Source organism: Scyliorhinus torazame, chromosome 2 (assembly GCF_047496885.1).
Source record: "Scyliorhinus torazame isolate Kashiwa2021f chromosome 2, sScyTor2.1, whole genome shotgun sequence".
NCBI classification, from domain to species: Eukaryota; Metazoa; Chordata; class Chondrichthyes; order Carcharhiniformes; family Scyliorhinidae; genus Scyliorhinus; species Scyliorhinus torazame.
In genome coordinates, this window is record NC_092708.1 from 357,322,819 (window position 1) to 357,341,462 (window position 18,644).

Sequence of the window (18,644 nt, forward strand, 5' to 3'; positions counted from 1 at the left end):
TACACAACGCACGGAGACCTCATTTGCTGCCTTTTTATTCTCTTGCCTGCCGCTGAAGCTGAAAAGGAGACTAGTCCTGGTGTCTACTGGGAGCAGTGCAACGCCGAGGCTGATGAACCAGCGCAGCACGAGTGGAATAAGAAAATGACGAGATTATATAAAAAACAATATATTCAGATAACCAGGAAACCAGCAGGGATTCATCACGAGAGACTATTACGTGGATGGAAACTAATGAGCAGGAAAAAGCAAGATTAGAGTTTGGTAAAAACAGTGTTGTTGTCTCTTGAGATAGACAGAAGTGTAATGTTCGTAGTGATTAGCTTGAAAAGGAGTCCAGGTGTGGTATTCAATTAGACTTACGGGTTTTGTATTCAGTACGAAATGTCTGGCTTAAATCTATTTTTTTTGGACTGAAAGCAATGGATAGGATTCTATGTTTCAGGAACTAAGGGCGAGATTCTCCCTTCTGGGGACTAGAGTCCCCACGCCGGCGGGAAAACCGGCGGCAACCACTCCGCCGTCAACAGCCCCCGAAAGTGCGGAATTTTCCGCATTTTCGGGGGCTAGGTGGACGCCGGAGGGTTTGGCGCCGCTCCAGCCGACGCCGAAGGGCTGGCATGAGTTTGCGCATGCGCGGAACGTCCGGCGTGATTCCACGCATGCACAGACCGGCCGGTGTATTTTGGCACATGCGCGGGGGATTCTCTTCTCCGCGCCGCCCCCCGGGCAATATGGCGGAGCCCTACAGGGGCCCGGTGCGGAAGAAAGAAATCCCCCCACGGAACAAGCCCGCCCGCAGATCGGTAGGCCCCGGCCACCCCAAGGGTTGGATCCTCCGCCACCCCCCCCCCCCCCCCCCACCCCCCCACCCCCAGCACACTCACCTGCCAGGTCCCGCCGTGCGTGAGGTGAGTAATTCACACCGGCGGGACAGGCCAAAAATGGACAGCCGCTCGGCCCATTGGGGCCCGGAGAATCGCTTGGGGGGCTGCTGTCAACGGCCCCCGACCGGCGTGGTGGGAATCCTGCTGCCGCCCGAGAAACGGCGCCGGAGAATAGGGCTGCCGGCGTCGGAGCAGCGGGGTGGGATTCTTGCCTCCACCCGGGGATTCTCCAACCTGGCGGGGGGTCGGAGAATCCGTGCCTAAGTGCTCCGGCCAGCAGAGAATCGGAACGGTGTCCCGCTGGCGCGTGAAGTACCGCTGAGGTGGTATTCTCATACCGTTGCTACACAACATTAGTCATAGCTGGCAATCACACCGGTTTCCCTGCACTTACTGGTTTGGCCCTCCATTTTGAATGAGCGTCCCACTCCCAGTGCCCAGAGACAGCCCCCCCCCCCCGCACTCCCAACCCCTATTCCCCTCATCACAGGAATAATGGATCACACCACCCACACCACACACGCATAAGGTGGATCCACCCACCCCCCCAACTTTCTGCAGTTAGAAAAGAGGAAGTGAAAGCACTTAGCATTTGTGTTTGCATATTCCTGCTGGCGCAGCACGGGGAGCCCGTTATGGGCGGCAGGACTAAATCGGATATCGAGGAGGATTCTGCCGCCAGGCACCAATCCTGTTTTTGGGCCGAAGCGGGATTCTCCGCCCGATCGGGATTTCTGGGACGTCATTCTCCGACCCCCCGCCGGGTCGGAGAATGGCCGTTGGCCGCCGTGAATCCTGCCCCCGCCCCCGCCGAAGTCACCACCATGGCGGAGGCGGAAGTGACTCTCCCCACTGCACATGCGCGGGAAACTGTCAGCGGCCGCTGACGCTCCCGCGCATGCGCCGCATTTCCGCGCCAGCTGGCGGGGCAACAAGCGCCATTTCCGCCAGCTGGCGGGGCGGAAATCCCTCCGGCGTCGGCCTAGCCCCTTAATGTTGGGGCTAGGCCGCCAAGGATGCGGAGCATTCCGCACCTTTGGGCCGGCACGATGCCCGTCTGATTGGCGCCGTTTTTGGCACCAGTCGGCGGACATCGCGCCGTTGGGGGAGAATTTCGCCCCTGATCTTAGTGGCCGGGAGCAGACAATCCTGCCCAATATTGATGTAATTCTTTGTCCATATGAATTCATCTTGATGGCTGCCTCAACTTATAATCTTTTTTGTTAGGGGTAAAAAGAAACTAGTAGAATTTGAAGGTTAGCAAATGCCGTAGAGCTGGTTTAGCTCAATTGGCTAGACAGCTGGTTCGTGATGCAGAGCGAGACCAGCAGCGCGGGTTCAATTCCCGTACCGGCTGAGTTATACATGAAGGCCCCGCCTTCTCAACCTTGCCCCTCAGGTTAAATCACCACCAGTCAGATCTCCATGTCAAAGGGGAAAACAGCCTATGGTCATCTGGGACTATGGCAACATTTGATACATTTCTAAGAGTTTGCTAAGAGCTGGCTGCAAGAGACACAAATACCATGGATGGGATTCTCCGGTCTCCCAGCCGTGTGTTTCCCAGTGGCGGGAAGTCGCACGCCGTTCACTGACGGCGGGCTCTCTGCTCCCGCCTATCAAGGGGAATCCCATTGAAGTCACTCCACACCGCAGGGAAATCCATGGGCAGGGCTTTTGTGGCCAGTGGGATCACCGAATAGCACTGCCAACAAATGGCTGGAGACCTCCGGCCCATACAAGAACTATTTTGTAAATGGATTCTCTCGCTTGGGAGTATCTTGCTGTGTGTTGAAGCTTCAGAGTTCTCTGCATCATCCAGGTCAATATTTATGGCTAAACCCAACACAGATTATCTGGCCACTTATTTACTTGCTGCCTGTGGCACCTCACTGTGTAAAACTGGCTGTCACATTTCCTACCAATCCAAATTAATTTGTGGCAAAACGCGTTGGTTCATCGTGAGGTCATGAGGGATGCTGTATGAATGGAAGCTCTTTGTGAATAAATTGACCAAGGATTTTTAATCTTCAAGTATTGGTCTGGTTAGTTTCCCTTGCTGGAAGTGACTGGAGAATATGGTGAGCGCTCGACGTATTCTGTCCAGCCACCAATATGTCACATGTTACTCTATGAATAAGATGTATTTCAGTTCTTCAGGACTTGGACCTCCTTATTGATACTGCAGCAGTGACTAAAAGAGCAACTGTTGAGAGGAATATTGCACCACCTTCTGTGCAATATTTTACTTCAACTGTGCCAGCATTTCCCTTGAAGCAATGGACCAGATGACGTAACACAAACACGATCTGATTTTATCCACTTATATCATCAACAGAAATTTCCAGAAGATTTCATGACCTGCCCACTTAACCAAGAGATTCCCTGAGCCTCTTTTGTTTCGCCTGCAAAGAATCTCACAGGGCATTTTAAAATTAAACCATCAAGTGCAATTTTTATTGAGGAGAGTAATGCCCATTTGCTTATTAAATCAAGTTCACTTTGAAGTAACTCACATAGGACATTACGTTGAGAATCCAAAGTATTTTACATAATTTAAAAAGCAAATTGCTAGATCAACTTGAACGCCATTGTGTTCCATGTGTCAGTCGATGAATAGTAAGATTTTAGAATAATCTATTTTACTAGAAATCATCTGCGTTCTCGAAGCTGCATGCAAAAGCCTCTAAAGCAACTATTGTGCTTTGAAATGTTGCAATGACTGTCAGATAAACAATGAAATGGCAGACAGTGATTATCCCAATTCAGGTGTTACCACGGCAACCAGAAGGCAAGCCTTTATAGTGGTGCCTTGTGTATGTCTCAGGTACCTTGATTGTAGACTTTAATGGTGTAAAAACAATGTGTTCTTTAAAGAATAATAGTGAGGCAAGGAATGGGCTTCAGGGCACTACAATGCTTCCAGCAATGTGAAAACTCTCCCAAATATCAAAGTTTAAGTAGTTTATATACATAAGGAGCCCTTTTGTTGTCTGATGATATAAGGAAAGTGTCCCTAACACCAAGGGCGGAATTTTGAGCCTGCATTAGCCGTCAACGAGAACAGCGACAAGGGTCCCAAATAAGAACAGGGGAATGGGATTCTTGCTGGCGAGATGCCGTTCTCCGATTTTCCAGTCCCCTCGCTGGCGATGTAACGGGAAATCTGCCTCGGAAGGTGGGGAACCTCATTTAAAAACTTTAGAATATCTTGAGCAAGCCCTCCTGCCGGATTCCCCCCCCACCTCACTGAATATTCATCGGTTGCGCCGGTGCAATTTATAACAGCTGTATAAAAACGAAAACCTGCCAACTTCACCTTTTGAAGGTGATATTGGAGGTGAGCGCTCAGGTCACCATCACCCTCCAGGGTGTCAATTACAGAGGGGGCAGTGGAAAGGACGCAGGCGACCCAGATAAGTTCAACTCGGTTGTACTTCAGTGGTGGTTCAGTATCGGCATCTCACCAGTCTTAGCGGCCCTTCATGGCTGGAAGCCTCTAGATGTAAAGGGGTCTGTGGCTGGTATGCGGGCATCACTTTCCGTGTCCCTCTTGCTGGGCTTGTGGTGATGTCATCACTGAGGGACTGCCCTTCAAGTGTGGCAGCTGGAAAGTGGGTGGGAACAGATGAATCCACAGGGTCAGCACGGGGGCGGGCGACTGAAATCCCTGGGTGGGGTCTCATTAGATGCCAGGCTGCATGGGCTGAGTAGGGGGTGTTTTCCAGCCTCAGGAGGCCTGAAGACCCTCACATCAAAGGGAGGATGACTGCAGTGAGAATCGACCACCACACTCAGGCAGCACTTTGAAGCCAGAATGTATGAGCTGTATGGAAGCTGTATGGAATTTCAAGGCCACAGCTCCCTGATCCTTCCTTGATGGGTCAATTGTGCCAATTTAGCCAGCATCGTCAGGATTCCTCATCACTCACTTTGAAGTTCTCTTTAAATTTTTGACTCTGGAGAAAGGAGGTCAGGACTGAACCATGAAACGTCATACCCCGCCACGGAGTGAACTTTCTGTGCCAAGGTCTCCACTGTGGATCCCACCCTCACAATGTTGGCTACATTGCGTCGAACTAACTACACCATCTCCTCGGACTGAAGGTGATGGGACTCCTCCAGTCGTCCTTGCAGTCCGAGGAGGAATGCAGTCATCTCTTCCTGATGCTTACGACTCTGCCTTTGTAGCCCCGGCAGCTCTGGGATGACCAGACCCAGGGGCGCAATATCAGTCTGGGGCTCAGCAGTGTCCTGGGTGCCAGCATCCCTCTTGAGTGCTGGATCCCTGAGATGTCCCTTCCTCCACCTGCTGTGGATTATCAGGTGTGAGGTGCTCACCAGTTAGTTACCCAGGAGCCTGTCTACTAGGGCACAGTGGGCAAACAGAACAAGGCTAGGAGCACGGGTTCAATTCCCGTACCAGCCTTCCTGAATGGCGCCAGAATGTGGCAACTAGGGGCTTTTCACAGTAACTTCATTGAAGCCTACTTGTGACAATAAGCTATTATTATTACTACTTAAAATAACCGAGGTGCGAGTATCTGCAGAGGCGGAGAGTGTGGGACAATGCTTCACTGCAGGTCTCCGAGATGTCTGCCTCAGAGTTGCTCAGGTCCGTGGTGTCCAGGGGCCACAAAGATGATCTGGGCTGGCCTGCTGATTGACCTGCAGTGGGAGGGAGACAGAATTAATGCAGGACACGGGAACATTGATAGGAACAAGGTCATTCATTTAAGGTTTGCGCCATGGCTGGATGTGTTGAGGGTTCTCACTTGTGTCTTTTGCCCCAACGTCGCTCACCGCACAGGAGTGGCCCTGCTCCTCACCGGCAAGCTCAAGGGCTCATTCTTCAAATGGAGTTAGAGTCTTGAGCTCCAGCATCATTCCGGCTGGCTGTGCCCGCTCTCGCCTGCTGTGCTCGAGTTTGTCCGGCAATGAGACACATGGGATGAGTGTAGGCGAGAGTAATGCCACATCAGATGGGGATGAAGTGTGGAATACATGGGATGGGAGTGGGTATTTGAGGGGCACCGGTGCTACGTAGGGGATTGGGTGGTGGCGGAGCATGACAAGTGCTGTGACTCCGTGAGGTGGGTGGGAGTGAGGTCACCGTGGAGGTGTGAAGGGTGTGTTAAGGAGGGATGAGGGAGACAGGAGGAGGTGGGTTTACCCTGGTTGTAAGAGGAAGGTAATTCATCTTCTTGCAACACTGCAGCCGCTGTTCTATTATGGAGTGAGCTAGCACTGACAATCGGAGCCCCAGTCTCCCAAGCGGGGTTGGTCACTTTGCTGGATGGACATCTGTGTGACCATTGAGAGGTTTGGTGAGGGCTCCCTCTGTAAAATGTGGTGCAGTCCTTCTGGCAGCCACCCCCACTGATTGGACTTGGAGCAAGCGCTGGGGAGGTATTTAAAAGGAGTGCCCCATTGAGATTAAGGGCAGAATTTTTTTTTAAACGGCAAAGTGTAAGGTTCTTTTTGTTTTATAAATTTAGAGTAACCAATTTATTTTTCCAATTAAGGGGCAATTTAGCATGGCCAATCCACCTACCCTGCACATCTTTGGGTTGTGGGGGCGAAAAACATGCAAACATGAGGAGAATGTGCAAATTCCACACGGACAGTGACCCAGAGCCGGGATCGAACCTGGAACCTCGGCGCCGTGAGACAGCAGGGCTAACCCACTGCGCCACCGTGCTGCCCTAAAGTGTAAGGTTCTGACTGAAAACTGGTGTGTTTCTCCCCAGGAACACAACTAGGCGTTCTGTCCAGGTCTTCTGACGCCCTGTCAGAAAAGACTCGAAGGGCGTGTTTCGCACTGTCATTCTGGCAGGGCGGGGCCTTATAGAGCTGCAAGCCAGCTGCACAGATTGGGTCACCATCTTTGAAGGTCATTCCAATCTTCACTAAAAGTATACCCCAACCCCCTCCCCCCATGGCCATGGAGAATGCCCGCCACAAGATTCTGGACAACCCCTCAACCACGGATACATCGGGGGCACTCATTTCTCTTCCCACAACCCGTGATTCTCCAGCACTTACTCTTCTCCACTCCCCTCCCCCACCACACATAAGGGGACCCCCCCCCCCCACCTCCCCCAGTGTAGAACGGTTTCCCCACTCAGCACCCCATGTGCCTCAGTTTCCCCCGGCACTTCCCCTTAACAGTGCTGTGGGACACTGCCTAGCCTCGGCCCACAACCCCGTGGCAGTGCCAGGGTGCCAGGCCAGCAGTGCTACAGTGCCCAGGCAGCATTAGCAGTGCCAGGGTGCCACCCCACACAGAGACCTACCACCAGGGGGTCTTCGATCTCCTGGGAGACCACCCCGAAGTGCTGTTCCGCCTGGTCCCCGTCAGTGGAGACCAATGCTAAACGGCGCCCAGCTGGGGGGGATCTTCAAGGCGAAGGATTTCGATCCCAACACCTCTGGTAGATCCAGCGAGAGTGTATTAAAGTGAGACTAGCTGCAAATTTATCAACTAAGGATTGCGATGTCTCACGAGATCCCTTTCGATCTCGTGAGGCGTAACGAGCCGCGAAAATCTCACGAGAGGCCTCTTGCGAGATTTACCGGCCATGCCGCACCCGGAGTTGGGTGCAGCGTTAGATCGCACTCTCAAATTCATGGAAATCGGGTTCGTGCCCAGAAACCTGATTATGTCGCCAGCGGGGAAGATCTCAAACTGAGATCTCATTGCCGCAAATCCCATTGTGGCCCTCTTGCGAGAGTTTGTGACCGTAACGGGATTTATGCCCACGGCGAACGGGCCCTGAGAATCGCGCCCCACAAAGTTTTTCCGAGGCAACAGTATCGGAGGCAAGCGATTCATGCGGGAAAGAAACAGTTGCTAAGGAGGCTGAATATACGGTGAGCTTTCCCGCCATGGGCACTGGCGGGAGTTTTTCCTGTTTCTCACCGGAACTTGCACTTAAAAAAAAATGGGAAAGTCCTGCCCTAAGTAGCAGTACTCAGGAAGATGTGTGACAGGGAGCTGGGTGTTTGAGGTATGCTACGGGGAAGGATACATGGACTTATTGCAATTTAGCTGTAAATACAAAGCCAACTGTTTGGTTTGGATGGGGGGTCAAAGTTTGGGAGGGGGTTAAAGTAATGTTGTGTGCAAAACAAAATAACTAAAGCAAAATAAACGAAGGGTTATGAAGCTGGAACTCACTCATTGATATTAAGGACCACCACAAATTATTATTTTTAAAAAAATAAATTATTTCAAATGTGAAGTCAAATCGAAACAGCCTTAAATTTAGCGTCAATAATGTCAATGCGGGGACAATGGCTCATGCAGGAGCTCCAATTTGTATAATCAGAATGATTCGGAGGCTCTGGGTTTGCTGGCGGGTGCGGTTTCATTAAGGTAAAAGGATAGTTATGAGATTTTAGTGAATGACAGTAGAGGACATGAACTCATTGCAGGAGAGGCATTTCCGGATACTGGGTGGACAAGTCACTTAATACTTAATCCAAATTCCCAAGTGGTGAAGTAAACAAAATATTGGGCTGTGGATCAGAGATCAGGACACAGGTATGGGAAAAAGTTATTCTGCATGTGCCATGGCTGTGGTTATACCACACCACGTGGAGTACTGCATCCAGTCTTATTCTTCCCCGATTCTGCATCTTTAAAGATGGGCGGCACAGTGGTTAGCACTGTTGCCTCACGGCACCAGGGACCCTGGTTCAATTCCAGCCTCGGGTGACTGTGTGGGGTTTACACTTGTCTGCTTGGGTTTCCTCCAGGTGCTCCAGTTTCCTCCCACAGTCCAAAGATGTGCCGGTTAGGTGGATTGGCGGTGATAAAAATTGCCCCTTAGTGTCCAGGGATGTACAGGCTAGGCAGGTTAGATGTACAGGGATAAGATGGGGCACTGGGCCTAGGTAGGGTGAGCATCAGTGCTGTCTCGATGGGCCAAATGGCCTCCTTCTACACTGTAGAGACTCTATGGTTCCATGCTGTGATCACATATGGAAGACAACTGCAGAGGCAGCTTTGCAGTGTTTCAGAAAGGAACAAGATATTTCCTAATGTCTCTTGCGGCATATGGATATTTAAATTTGGAAATGATGTAGAAATATCTTTGTTGCAGAAAGATGAAAATTAAATGAGCAGTTGGAAAACCAGCACTCTTCTCCATTAAGGGCCATTTCAAGTCACGCGTAAAATCAGGCGGAATGGCTGATATGCTCCTTCTATTGCTGCCAGTTTGAGGCTTGAGCCTCTTTGTTTTATAAAGAAATGAAACAGCTTTCTGCAGAGATGTTAGTGAGTTTCACTAATCGCCAAACAGCAAAGCTGATTCCTTTTCAGTCTGATACTTGTACTGTTTAACAACTGTAAAAACAATATGGATTTTCATGATAAACTGCCACGTGCCCCCACACATAACCAGTCTGATACTGCAGTCCTGTTGATCTGCGTTGCTATCGAATAACTGTTCTGTACAGGGAAAAAGACCTTTCATCAGAAAAATGCCCACGGTCTATATATTCTGTTTCTCTCCCCAGTGAACAGTTATGGGGATGATGAGGAGCTGACTACATCCACAGACAGCGATGAGGAAGTGATTAAACAGTTTGAATTCTCTGTGTCGAGGTCCCAGAGTTTCCGCTCTACAGTGTCAGAGAAGGCGGGTTTAGAGCGTAGGCAGAAATTTAATCGTTTAACTTTGAATCACGAAGAGCTCAGCACAGAGGCCTCTGAAGTGGAAGGTACCATGCATGGCTTGTAGGATTACTAGATGACAAACCTTGTGCTGGTTTCCTTTGCAGCTTGCAACCTTGAATGTGTTTTCCTTTTTTTTTCATATTCATCCCACCCCAGTAATGAGCTTCTCTCTAAATTAAGATATGTATTGCAGAAGGGCAGAAAAATAAAGGCTGGACTGCATGAAATCCTTGCTTTTATTAATAATATTAAATCACAATTCTGTCATGCTTGCATGAGATAGCCCCAGATTGGTTTTTACATTGAGGTTTGGTTCAAATCAGAACCAGTGCAATTGAGAGACACTTCATGTAAATTGTTTAAGCGCCGTCTTTATTAACTTGCTTCATGTTTTTGTGAGCTGCCAGCAATTAAAAGGTGATGCGACTGATCCCTGCCCCTGTCATTGTGTCTCTTTGCCTGTCATGTTGCTTTTAAAAATGTCTTTCACGTTTGCCTGTTTAGATATAGATAAACAACAGCAGTTTAGCATCCAGGATAATTGTTCTTATCAAGAAGATCAGTTATCTGTGGGTTCAGGCACTGCGTCTGAGGGCGGAGCAGGTCATCAAAAGGCCTCAGGTGAAGCAGCTGGAGCTCTGGACAAGAATCATGGGAGGCAGCAAACCGAAGAGGGAGGTGCCGAGCAAGAGACCAACTTCGATAATCAGGCCTATGAAGGGAATGGCCAAACAGATAGCTCTTCAGCCTGGAGTCCTGAGGTAACACCTTAAAGAGTTCAGCTCTTTTCAGAGCTGTGTGTCAAGTCTTATTTTCACTCAAGTTTTCTCTTATTTAGGCAAGACAATCTGAGCACAGATTCAATGTAATTGATTTAGATTTAGTGTATACCACCTTTCTCTAGCCCACCTTAATTGCTCCTTGACTTTCTTGTTTGTCTTCACCCTGAGCAGCACCGGCGAATAGTTGGGCCTGGTGTTTGTGCATGAAATCATCACGGCAATTTAAACGAGAGAGAAAATTAAATTTGATAATGACCCACACTGGTCCTATTTTTGGATTTTGAAACTGTTAGAATTTAAATTGTAAACAGATCCATAACTTTTTTTTTTGACACGTTTGTAGCTGTGTACGAGAAAGGGGCTGAATTGCCCCTTAGTGTCCAGGGATGTGCAGCTTAGGTGGGGTTACTGGGTTACAGGGATAGGGCAGGGGAGTGAGTCCAGGAAGGGTTGGTGCAGACTCAATGGGCCGAATGGTCTCCTTCCACCCTGTAGGAATTCTGTGCTTCTAAACGTTTTTCTGTTTCCACCCCACACTGGAAAAAATGTTGCATAATATCTAGATGTTGTAGGTAGTATCTTGCAAATGTGGCCCTCCAGATGAGGTAAATTGTATTGATCGCAGTGATGCTGAATCATTTCTTAATGGGAAGAGTCGGATCAGTGTGGGATTAGGTATGAATAATTATCTTTCCACATCGAATAGTTTTCTTAGTGTGTCCTCCTCTCCTGCTGCCCCACATATAGCACTAAATCATACAGACATACCTTTTGTCTCTCTCTCCCTCTCGTTCCGCACAAATTATTAACTCACTGCCATAGAACCATACAATGCAGAAGGAAGCCATTCAGTCCATCGTGCCAATGCTCTTTGAAATATTTCTCCAGAGAGTGCCGCTGTGCTGGGAATTGCAACTCTTAAGTCCACCCCCTGATGTAGTCGTGCCATAAAGGGGCAACACTGCCACTCTGGGTTATTCTTTGTGGAGTGCTGCCACCTCAGTGTAGCCAGATTGAGTGTTGGTCGCCACCCACAGCGGACTGCCCTCAGCTCAGTGACAGGCCACTGCCTCATTCCTCACGTGGAAGACGGGGCCCGGCTAGGTGGCGGCCACCGCAGACTCTCTAAATCCCCACACAACACAGAAATGTTGGGAGCCCTTTGTTTAAAAACGACAAGCATAAACTATATGGGCGGGATACTCCGACCCCCCCGCCGGGCCGGAGAATTGCTGGGGGGTGGCGCGGATCCTGCCCCGGCTGCCGGATTCTCCGGCGCCGGTTTTTCGGCGGGGGCGGGAATCGTGTCGCGCCGGTCGGGGGCTGTTGGCAGTGCCCCCCCCCCCCCCCCCCCCCCCCCGGCGATCCTATGCTCCGCGATGGGCCGACTGGCAGTCGGTTTTCGGCCAGTCCCGCCGGCGTAAATCAAACATGGTCCTTACCGGCAGGACCTGGCTCTGCGGGCGGCCTGCGGAGTCCTTGGGGGGGAACAGGGGGGTCTGGCCCCAGGGGGTGCCCCACGGTGGCCTGGCCCACGATCGGGGCCCACCGATCCGCGGGCGGGCCTGTGCCGTGGGGGGCACTCTTTCCCTCCGCGCCGGCCACTGTAAACGTCCGCCATGGCCGGCGAGGAGAAGAACACCCCTGCGCATGCGCTGTGATCACGCCAGCACACGCTGGCGCACCCGCGCATGCGCCAACTTGCGCTGGCCGGCGGAGGCCCTTTGGCGCCCTTTGGGGGATTCCGCACCTTCTGGGCGGCCCTGCCGGAGTGGTTCACGCCACTCCTCGGTTAGGGGAGAATCCCAGCCTATATATTTTTAAAATAAATTATATTACAACCCGGCTTCACGTTTTTAGCTTCAAAGAAAAGGGGATGGGAATGAATCTGTGTGAGAACTGGTGAACAAAGTAATGCTTAATCTAACAGCTCCACAACATGTAGGGAAGCTATGTAACCTTACACGCTGGATTAGCTGTTCTTAGTTTCATGTGCTATTTGATCACCATTTTTTTTCTTGTCAGCCTGTCTTCACATTTTTAGTGCCCTGATTGGGTAACCAGATACCATTCTGATGCATGGCTCCAAGGCTCTTGATCTAATTACTTCTGTAAACCTATTTATAGAGACAGATCCTTGATGTTTGCATTGGAAGCAATAGTAAAAAAAAGCACAAAGGATGAATTCTTCATCTTTTAATGTCAAATGAAGCCTTGATCCTGTGCCAAGATGCTGAACAAAAGCAATGTGGAGCATGCTGGAAAAGTACCATTCTGTGATTGAGGTATTAAGTGCGGTAAATTGGGGGGGAGGATGAAGTGAGTGTTGAGCAGTGCTTTAGAACAGTGCGTTAATGCTGTGTTGCCTTTCCTTCTCTTGGCTTTTGAATCAAAGCCAGAAGAAAATGAAATGAAGGCTTCCTCTTGTTGACTGCTGCAAGGAGGGTCACAGGAACAATGTGTTCCAGCACTTTAATTTGAGTTTTTCATTCAGTTCAAGGTTCCCCTGAATGCATTATTAATGTAGGCTGTTTTCCAACACTTCCCTAGTTCATTACTTCCTGAGTGACAGTTATGTATTTTGACCCCCATCCCCCCTCCTATTTTATTAGAAATGCTCTAACCAGTTCTACACTGTTTGCGAATGGAAGACGGGTTCCGGACCATTAGCTTTGTCAGAATTCTTTCAATCGTTGCCTTTTGCCCCCACCCCACCACCATCTCACCCCCTTGTTTCCATAGAACCCCTACAGTGCAGAAGGAGACCATTCAGCCCATCGAGTCTGCACCGACATTCTGAAGGAGCACCCTACCCAGGCCACTCCCTTATCCCATCCTCATCACCCCAGCTAACCTTTGGACACTAAGGGGGCATTTAGCACGGCCAATTCACCTAACCTGCTGATCTTTGGACTGTGGGAGGAAACCGGAGCACCCAGAGAAAACCCACGCAGACACGGGGAGAACGTACAAACTCCACGCAGCCACCCGAGGCCGGAATTGGACCCTGGTCCCTGACAAAGTGAAGCAGCAGTGATAACCACTGTGCCACTGTGCTGCTCCAATAGTGCTGCTTTTTGCTGGGGTGCTGTTCCACTGTCCCCCTTTCATCCTGTCCATGTAGCCATCCTTCATGTGCAAGCTTAGGCAGTTAGCAAGCTGCCAAACCATGCATTTCCCATTTTGCAGCTCAGGTCTACTGTGCACTGACCTTTTGTTTGTTTTTCCTCCTTGCCGAGAAACACTCCCACTATCACACTGACCAAATTGGTTCAGCCAGCACGAATGACGGAAGAAACCTTGAATCTTCCTCAGGACCTCCTGCTTAGGTGCACCTCCTCAGAGAACTGCATGTTCCATATTTAGTGCTTCTAAGCAAAGGAGCAAAAATGATGAGGATTCTGTAAAGCCATAAATAGTGGACTATTATAAAAACGTCTAAAAATAATAAGCCCCGAAGCAATTTTGCAGCACCGCTGTATTCAAACTAAAATGTATATTAATCCAAAGACTTTTCCCTCACCTTTAGGAGGCAGACGGAACGCCAGCAGTTCCTCAGCCACAGGACCCACCTGAGCCAATTTCAAAATGTGGAGACCTCTACCTCACATTCAATTACAAACCCTCCAGTCATAAACTGGCAGTTACGGTCGTTACCGCGAAGAACATCCCAGATAAGGACCGCAGTGGGGCTAATTCATGGCAGGTACACACAGTCCTCCTTCCAGGCAAGAGGCAACGGTCAAAAACTAATATTCAGAGAGGGCCTATGCCGGTCTTCAATGAGACCTTTCGGTTCAACAAGTTGGAGCCAGAGGAGCTGCATAACTATGCTCTCCGATTCCGCCTGTATGCAGTGAGGAAGATGAACCGAGTGAGAATGATGGGGGAGAAGTTGTTTTACCTCAGGAACCTGAACCAAGAGGGAGAAATGGAAGTGTCCCTACTCCTGGAACCAAGGAGTAATATGACTGTAAGTACAATATTGATAAATGAATGGAAAGATCCATATTGCTGAAACAATTGGTGCAGCATCAGATCATACAGCACAGAAGTGGGTCACCTTGGGCATCGTGTCCATGCAGCACTTTGAAAGAGCTGTCCAGGTAGCTCTACTGCTCCTTTTTCCCATGATGCTCCCAAGTTCTTCCTGTCCAAGTGTGCATCCAATTTCCCAAAGATTGCAAAGATGATTCTGGATAGGAGCGGAAATAACAGGGTAGTTGTTATGGGGGACTTTAACTTTCCAAATATTGACTGGAAATGCTATAGTTCAAGTACTTTAGATGGGTCCGTTTTAGTCCAATGTGTGCAGGAGGGTTTCCTGACACAGTATGTATATAGGCCAATGAGAGGCGAGGCCATATTGGATTTGGTACTGGGTAATGAACCAGGACAGGTGTTAGATTTGGAGCTAGGTGAGCACTTTGGTGATAGTGACCACAATTCGAGTACGTTTACTTTAGCAATGGAAAGCGATAGGTATATACCGCAGGGCAAGAGTTATAGCTGAGGGAAAGGCAATTATGATGCGATGAAGCAAGACTTAGGATGCATCAGATGGGGAGGGAAACTGCAGGGGATGGGCACAATGGAAATGTGGAGCTTGTTCAATGAACAGCTACTGCATGTCCTTGATATGGATGTACCTGTCGGGCAGGGAGGAAGTGGTCGAGCGAGGGAACCATGGTTTATTAAAGTAGTTGAATCACTTGTCAAGAGGAAGAAGGAGGCTTATGTAAAGATGAGACGTGAAGGTTCAGTTAGGGCGCTCGAGAGTTACAAGTTAGCTAGGAAGGACCTAAAGAGAGAGCTAAGAAGAGCCAGGAGGGGACATGAGAAGTCTTTGGCAGGTAAGGATAACCCTAAAGCTTTCTATAGATATGTCAGGAATAAAAGAATTCCCAGTAGTGGGAAGTTGTGCGTGGAGTCCGAAGAGATAGGAGAGGTGCTAAATGAATATTTTTCATCTGTATTCACACAGGAAAAAGACAATGTTGTCGAGGAGAATACTGAGATACAGGCTACTAGACTAGAAGGACTTGAGGTTCATAAGGAGGACATGCTAGCAATTCTGGAAAGTATGAAAATAGATAAGTCCCCTGGGCAGGATGGGATTTATCCTAGGATTCTCTGGGAAGCTAGGGAGGAGATTGCTGAGCCTTTGGCTTTGATCTTTATGTCATCATTGTCTACAGGAATAGTGCCAGAAGACTGGAGGACAGCAAATGTTGTCCCCTTGTTCAAGAAGGGGAGTAGAGACAACCCCGGTAACTATAGACCAGTGAGCCTTACTTCTGTTGTGGGCAAAGTCTTGGAAAGGTGTATAAGAGATGGGATGTATAATCATCTGGAAAGGAATAATTTGATTAGAGATAGCCAACACGGTTTTGTGAAGGGTAGGTCATGCCTCACAAACCTTATTGAGTTCTTTGAGAAGGTGACCAAACAGGTGGACGAGGGTAAAGCAGTTGATGTGGTGTATATGGATTTCAGTAAAGCGTTTGATAAGGTTCCCCACGGGTAGGCTATTGCAGAAAATACGGAGGCATGGGATTCAGGGTGATTTAGCAGTTTGGATCAGAAATTGGCTAGCTGGAAGAAGATAAAGGGTGGTGGTTGATGGGAAATGTTCAGGCCGGAGTCCAGTTACTAGTGGTGTACCACAAAGATCTGTTTTGGGGCCACTGCTGTTTGTCATTTTTATAAATGACCTGGAGGAGGGCGTAGAAGGATGGGTGAATAAATTTGCCGATGACATTAAAGTCGGTGGAGTTGTGGACAGTGCGGAAGGATGTTACAAGTTACAGAGGGACATAGAAAAGCTGCAGAGCTGGGCTGAGAGGTGGCAAATGGAGTTTAATGCAGAAAAGTGTGAGGTGATTCATTTTGGCAGGAATAACAGGAAGACAGAGTACTGGGCTAATAGTAAGATTCTTGGTAGTGTGGATGAGCAGAGAGATCTCGGTGTCCATGTACATAGATCCCTGAAAGTTGCCACCCAGGTTGTGAGGGTTGTTAAGAAGGCGTACGATGTGTTAGCTTTTATTGATAGTGGGATTGAGTTTCGGAGCCATGAGGTCATGTTGCAGCTGTACAAAACTCTGGTGCAGCCACATTTGGTGTATTGCGTGCAATTCTGGTCGCCACATGTGGAAGCATCAGAAAGGATGCAGAGGAGATTTACCAGGATGTTGCCTGGTATGGAGGGAAGATCTTATGAGGGAAGGCTGAGGGACTTGAGGCTGTTTTCGCTAGAGAGAAGAAGATTAAGAGGTGACTTAATTGAGGCATACAAGATGATCAGAGGATTGGATAGGGTGGACACTGAGAGCCTTTTTCCTCGGATGGTGATGTCTAACATAAGGGGACATAGCTTTAAATTGAGGGGAGCTAGATATAGGGCAGATGTCAGAAGTAGGTTCTTTACTCAGAGAGTAGTAAGGGTGTGGAATGCCCTGCCTGCAACAGTAGCGGACTCGCCAACATTAAGGGCATTTAAATGGTCATTGGATAGACATATGGACGATAGGGGCTGGTTTAGCACACTGGGCTAAATCGCTGGCTTTTAAAGCAGACCGAGGCAGGCCAGCAGCACGGTTCGATTCACGTACCAGCCTCCCCGAACAGGCGCCGGAATGTGGCGACTAGGGGCTTTTCACAGTAACTTCATTTGAAGGCTACTTGTGACAATAAGCGATTTTCATTTTTTCATTCATTTCATTTTTCATAAGGGAATAGTGTAGATGGGCTTTAGAGTGGTTTCACAGGTCGGCGCAACATCGAGGGCCGAAGGGCCTGTACTGCGCTGTAATGTTCTATGTTCTAAAGTTACTGCTGAATGTGCTTCCAGCAGTCCATTCCTGTTCATAATGACTCACGGCGTACTAAAGAAATACCCTTCATCTCCCCCCTTGTTTATGTTGCCAATGATAGTTGTGGCAAAGCTGCTCCACCAAATCTGCCAACATTTAGAACCCTTCCTTTTGTCCAAAATAGTTGTCCTTCTGCTGGTGCAATACACCCGGTGCTCCACTTGGTGTATTTGGACTGGATGGTAAAACTGGTAGGTGAGAAATGAGGGGCCAATTAACCATTCAACTGTATTCTACAAGGGTCATAGCTTCTGGAGAGAATGAGGAGAGGGTCTGCGCATGGGCACGTACACATAGCCCGTTGGTTCAGGATGTCAGGAAATATATTTTCTCTAATTAAAATATTTCTGAGAGATTACTTGTCCAGTGCTGAAGAAAGTTCTCTTAAATTGCAATCTAGGCACCAAATATAAATGTATTCATTTAATACCTGCAAAATTGCTGATTGGGTACAATTGACATTTTTATATAGTTAACACTGAAAAGTTGAGTTAATTATTAGTAAGATTATGGTGGAGGTATTTTCACATTCCAATTCCGGTCGTGTGCTTTGTTGCAAATTGTTCTTTTTTAAACATCTCCCACGATGATCTGAGTTAAAATGTTCATGATTGCCTTTAACACTTACCAGTTACACTTTCCCTGCGATACCAATAGGTGGCACCCTAGGTTTCAATGTGAACCTCTTGACCTCACCACGTGGAATCATCTATTTCCCCCAGGAGCCAACATCACCACAGAATGTTTTCAGAAAAAGATTTTCATCCACCGTTTATTTCCTAGCAACTGAAATTTCTAATGTCCAAAATAAGATTTAATTTTTTTTTAAAATGAGAAGATGCACATATCACAATGACAAGATTGAAATCACTTCTGGGTTTTCTAAAATGTTTTCATTGAAAGGCCTCCAATTCTCTTAAAAACTCAAGCTTTTAAAAAAAAATTTTGAGCTGAATGTAGATGGTGTTGGTAATCTGCACAGCTACATTTACAAGACACATTATAATTATTCCGCAATACTGCTAAGATATTATCCTTTCACATTTACCAGCTTCTGCTCAATTGATTTGAAAGGAGAGCTGGAGGTCAAATTTCAAATGCCATTTTTTCCCAGATGGATTTCTCATTGAATTATTTTTAAAGTAAGCGGTGTGTGCAAATGTGTGAAAATGAGAAAAATTTACAGACTGTGCTGATCACATAACCATTGCTGTTCTGTGTCCCATAAATGCCAGAGAGTTCTTTAGACTCTGGAATGGTTCCTACAGATTGGACGGTAGCTAATATAACTCTGCTATTCAAAAAGGGAGGGAGAGAGAGGACAGGGAACTATAGGCCGGTGAGCCTGACGTCGGTAGTATGGGTGTCGCTGGAGTCCATTATCAAGGATATCAAAGCACAGCAGTTGGAAAAC

General features: G+C 48.4%; 1 protein-coding gene across 7 annotated transcripts in view; it reads left to right on the forward strand.

Moving 5' to 3' along the window:
- Positions 1-18,644, forward strand: part of LOC140403830 (synaptotagmin-16-like) — a 278,502-nt gene that overhangs the window by 226,975 nt on the left and 32,883 nt on the right. For 5 of the 7 annotated variants that reach the window (XM_072492050.1, XM_072492004.1, XM_072492013.1 and 2 more), the window contains 3 exons: positions 9,414-9,617; positions 10,078-10,334; positions 13,885-14,328. In XM_072492050.1, the coding sequence (XP_072348151.1) occupies positions 9,414-9,617; positions 10,078-10,334; positions 13,885-14,328 (905 nt within the window). The remainder of the gene's footprint in view (positions 1-9,413; positions 9,618-10,077; positions 10,335-13,884; positions 14,329-18,644) is intronic. The other 2 variants (XM_072492058.1, XM_072492040.1) reach the window with 1 other exon arrangement.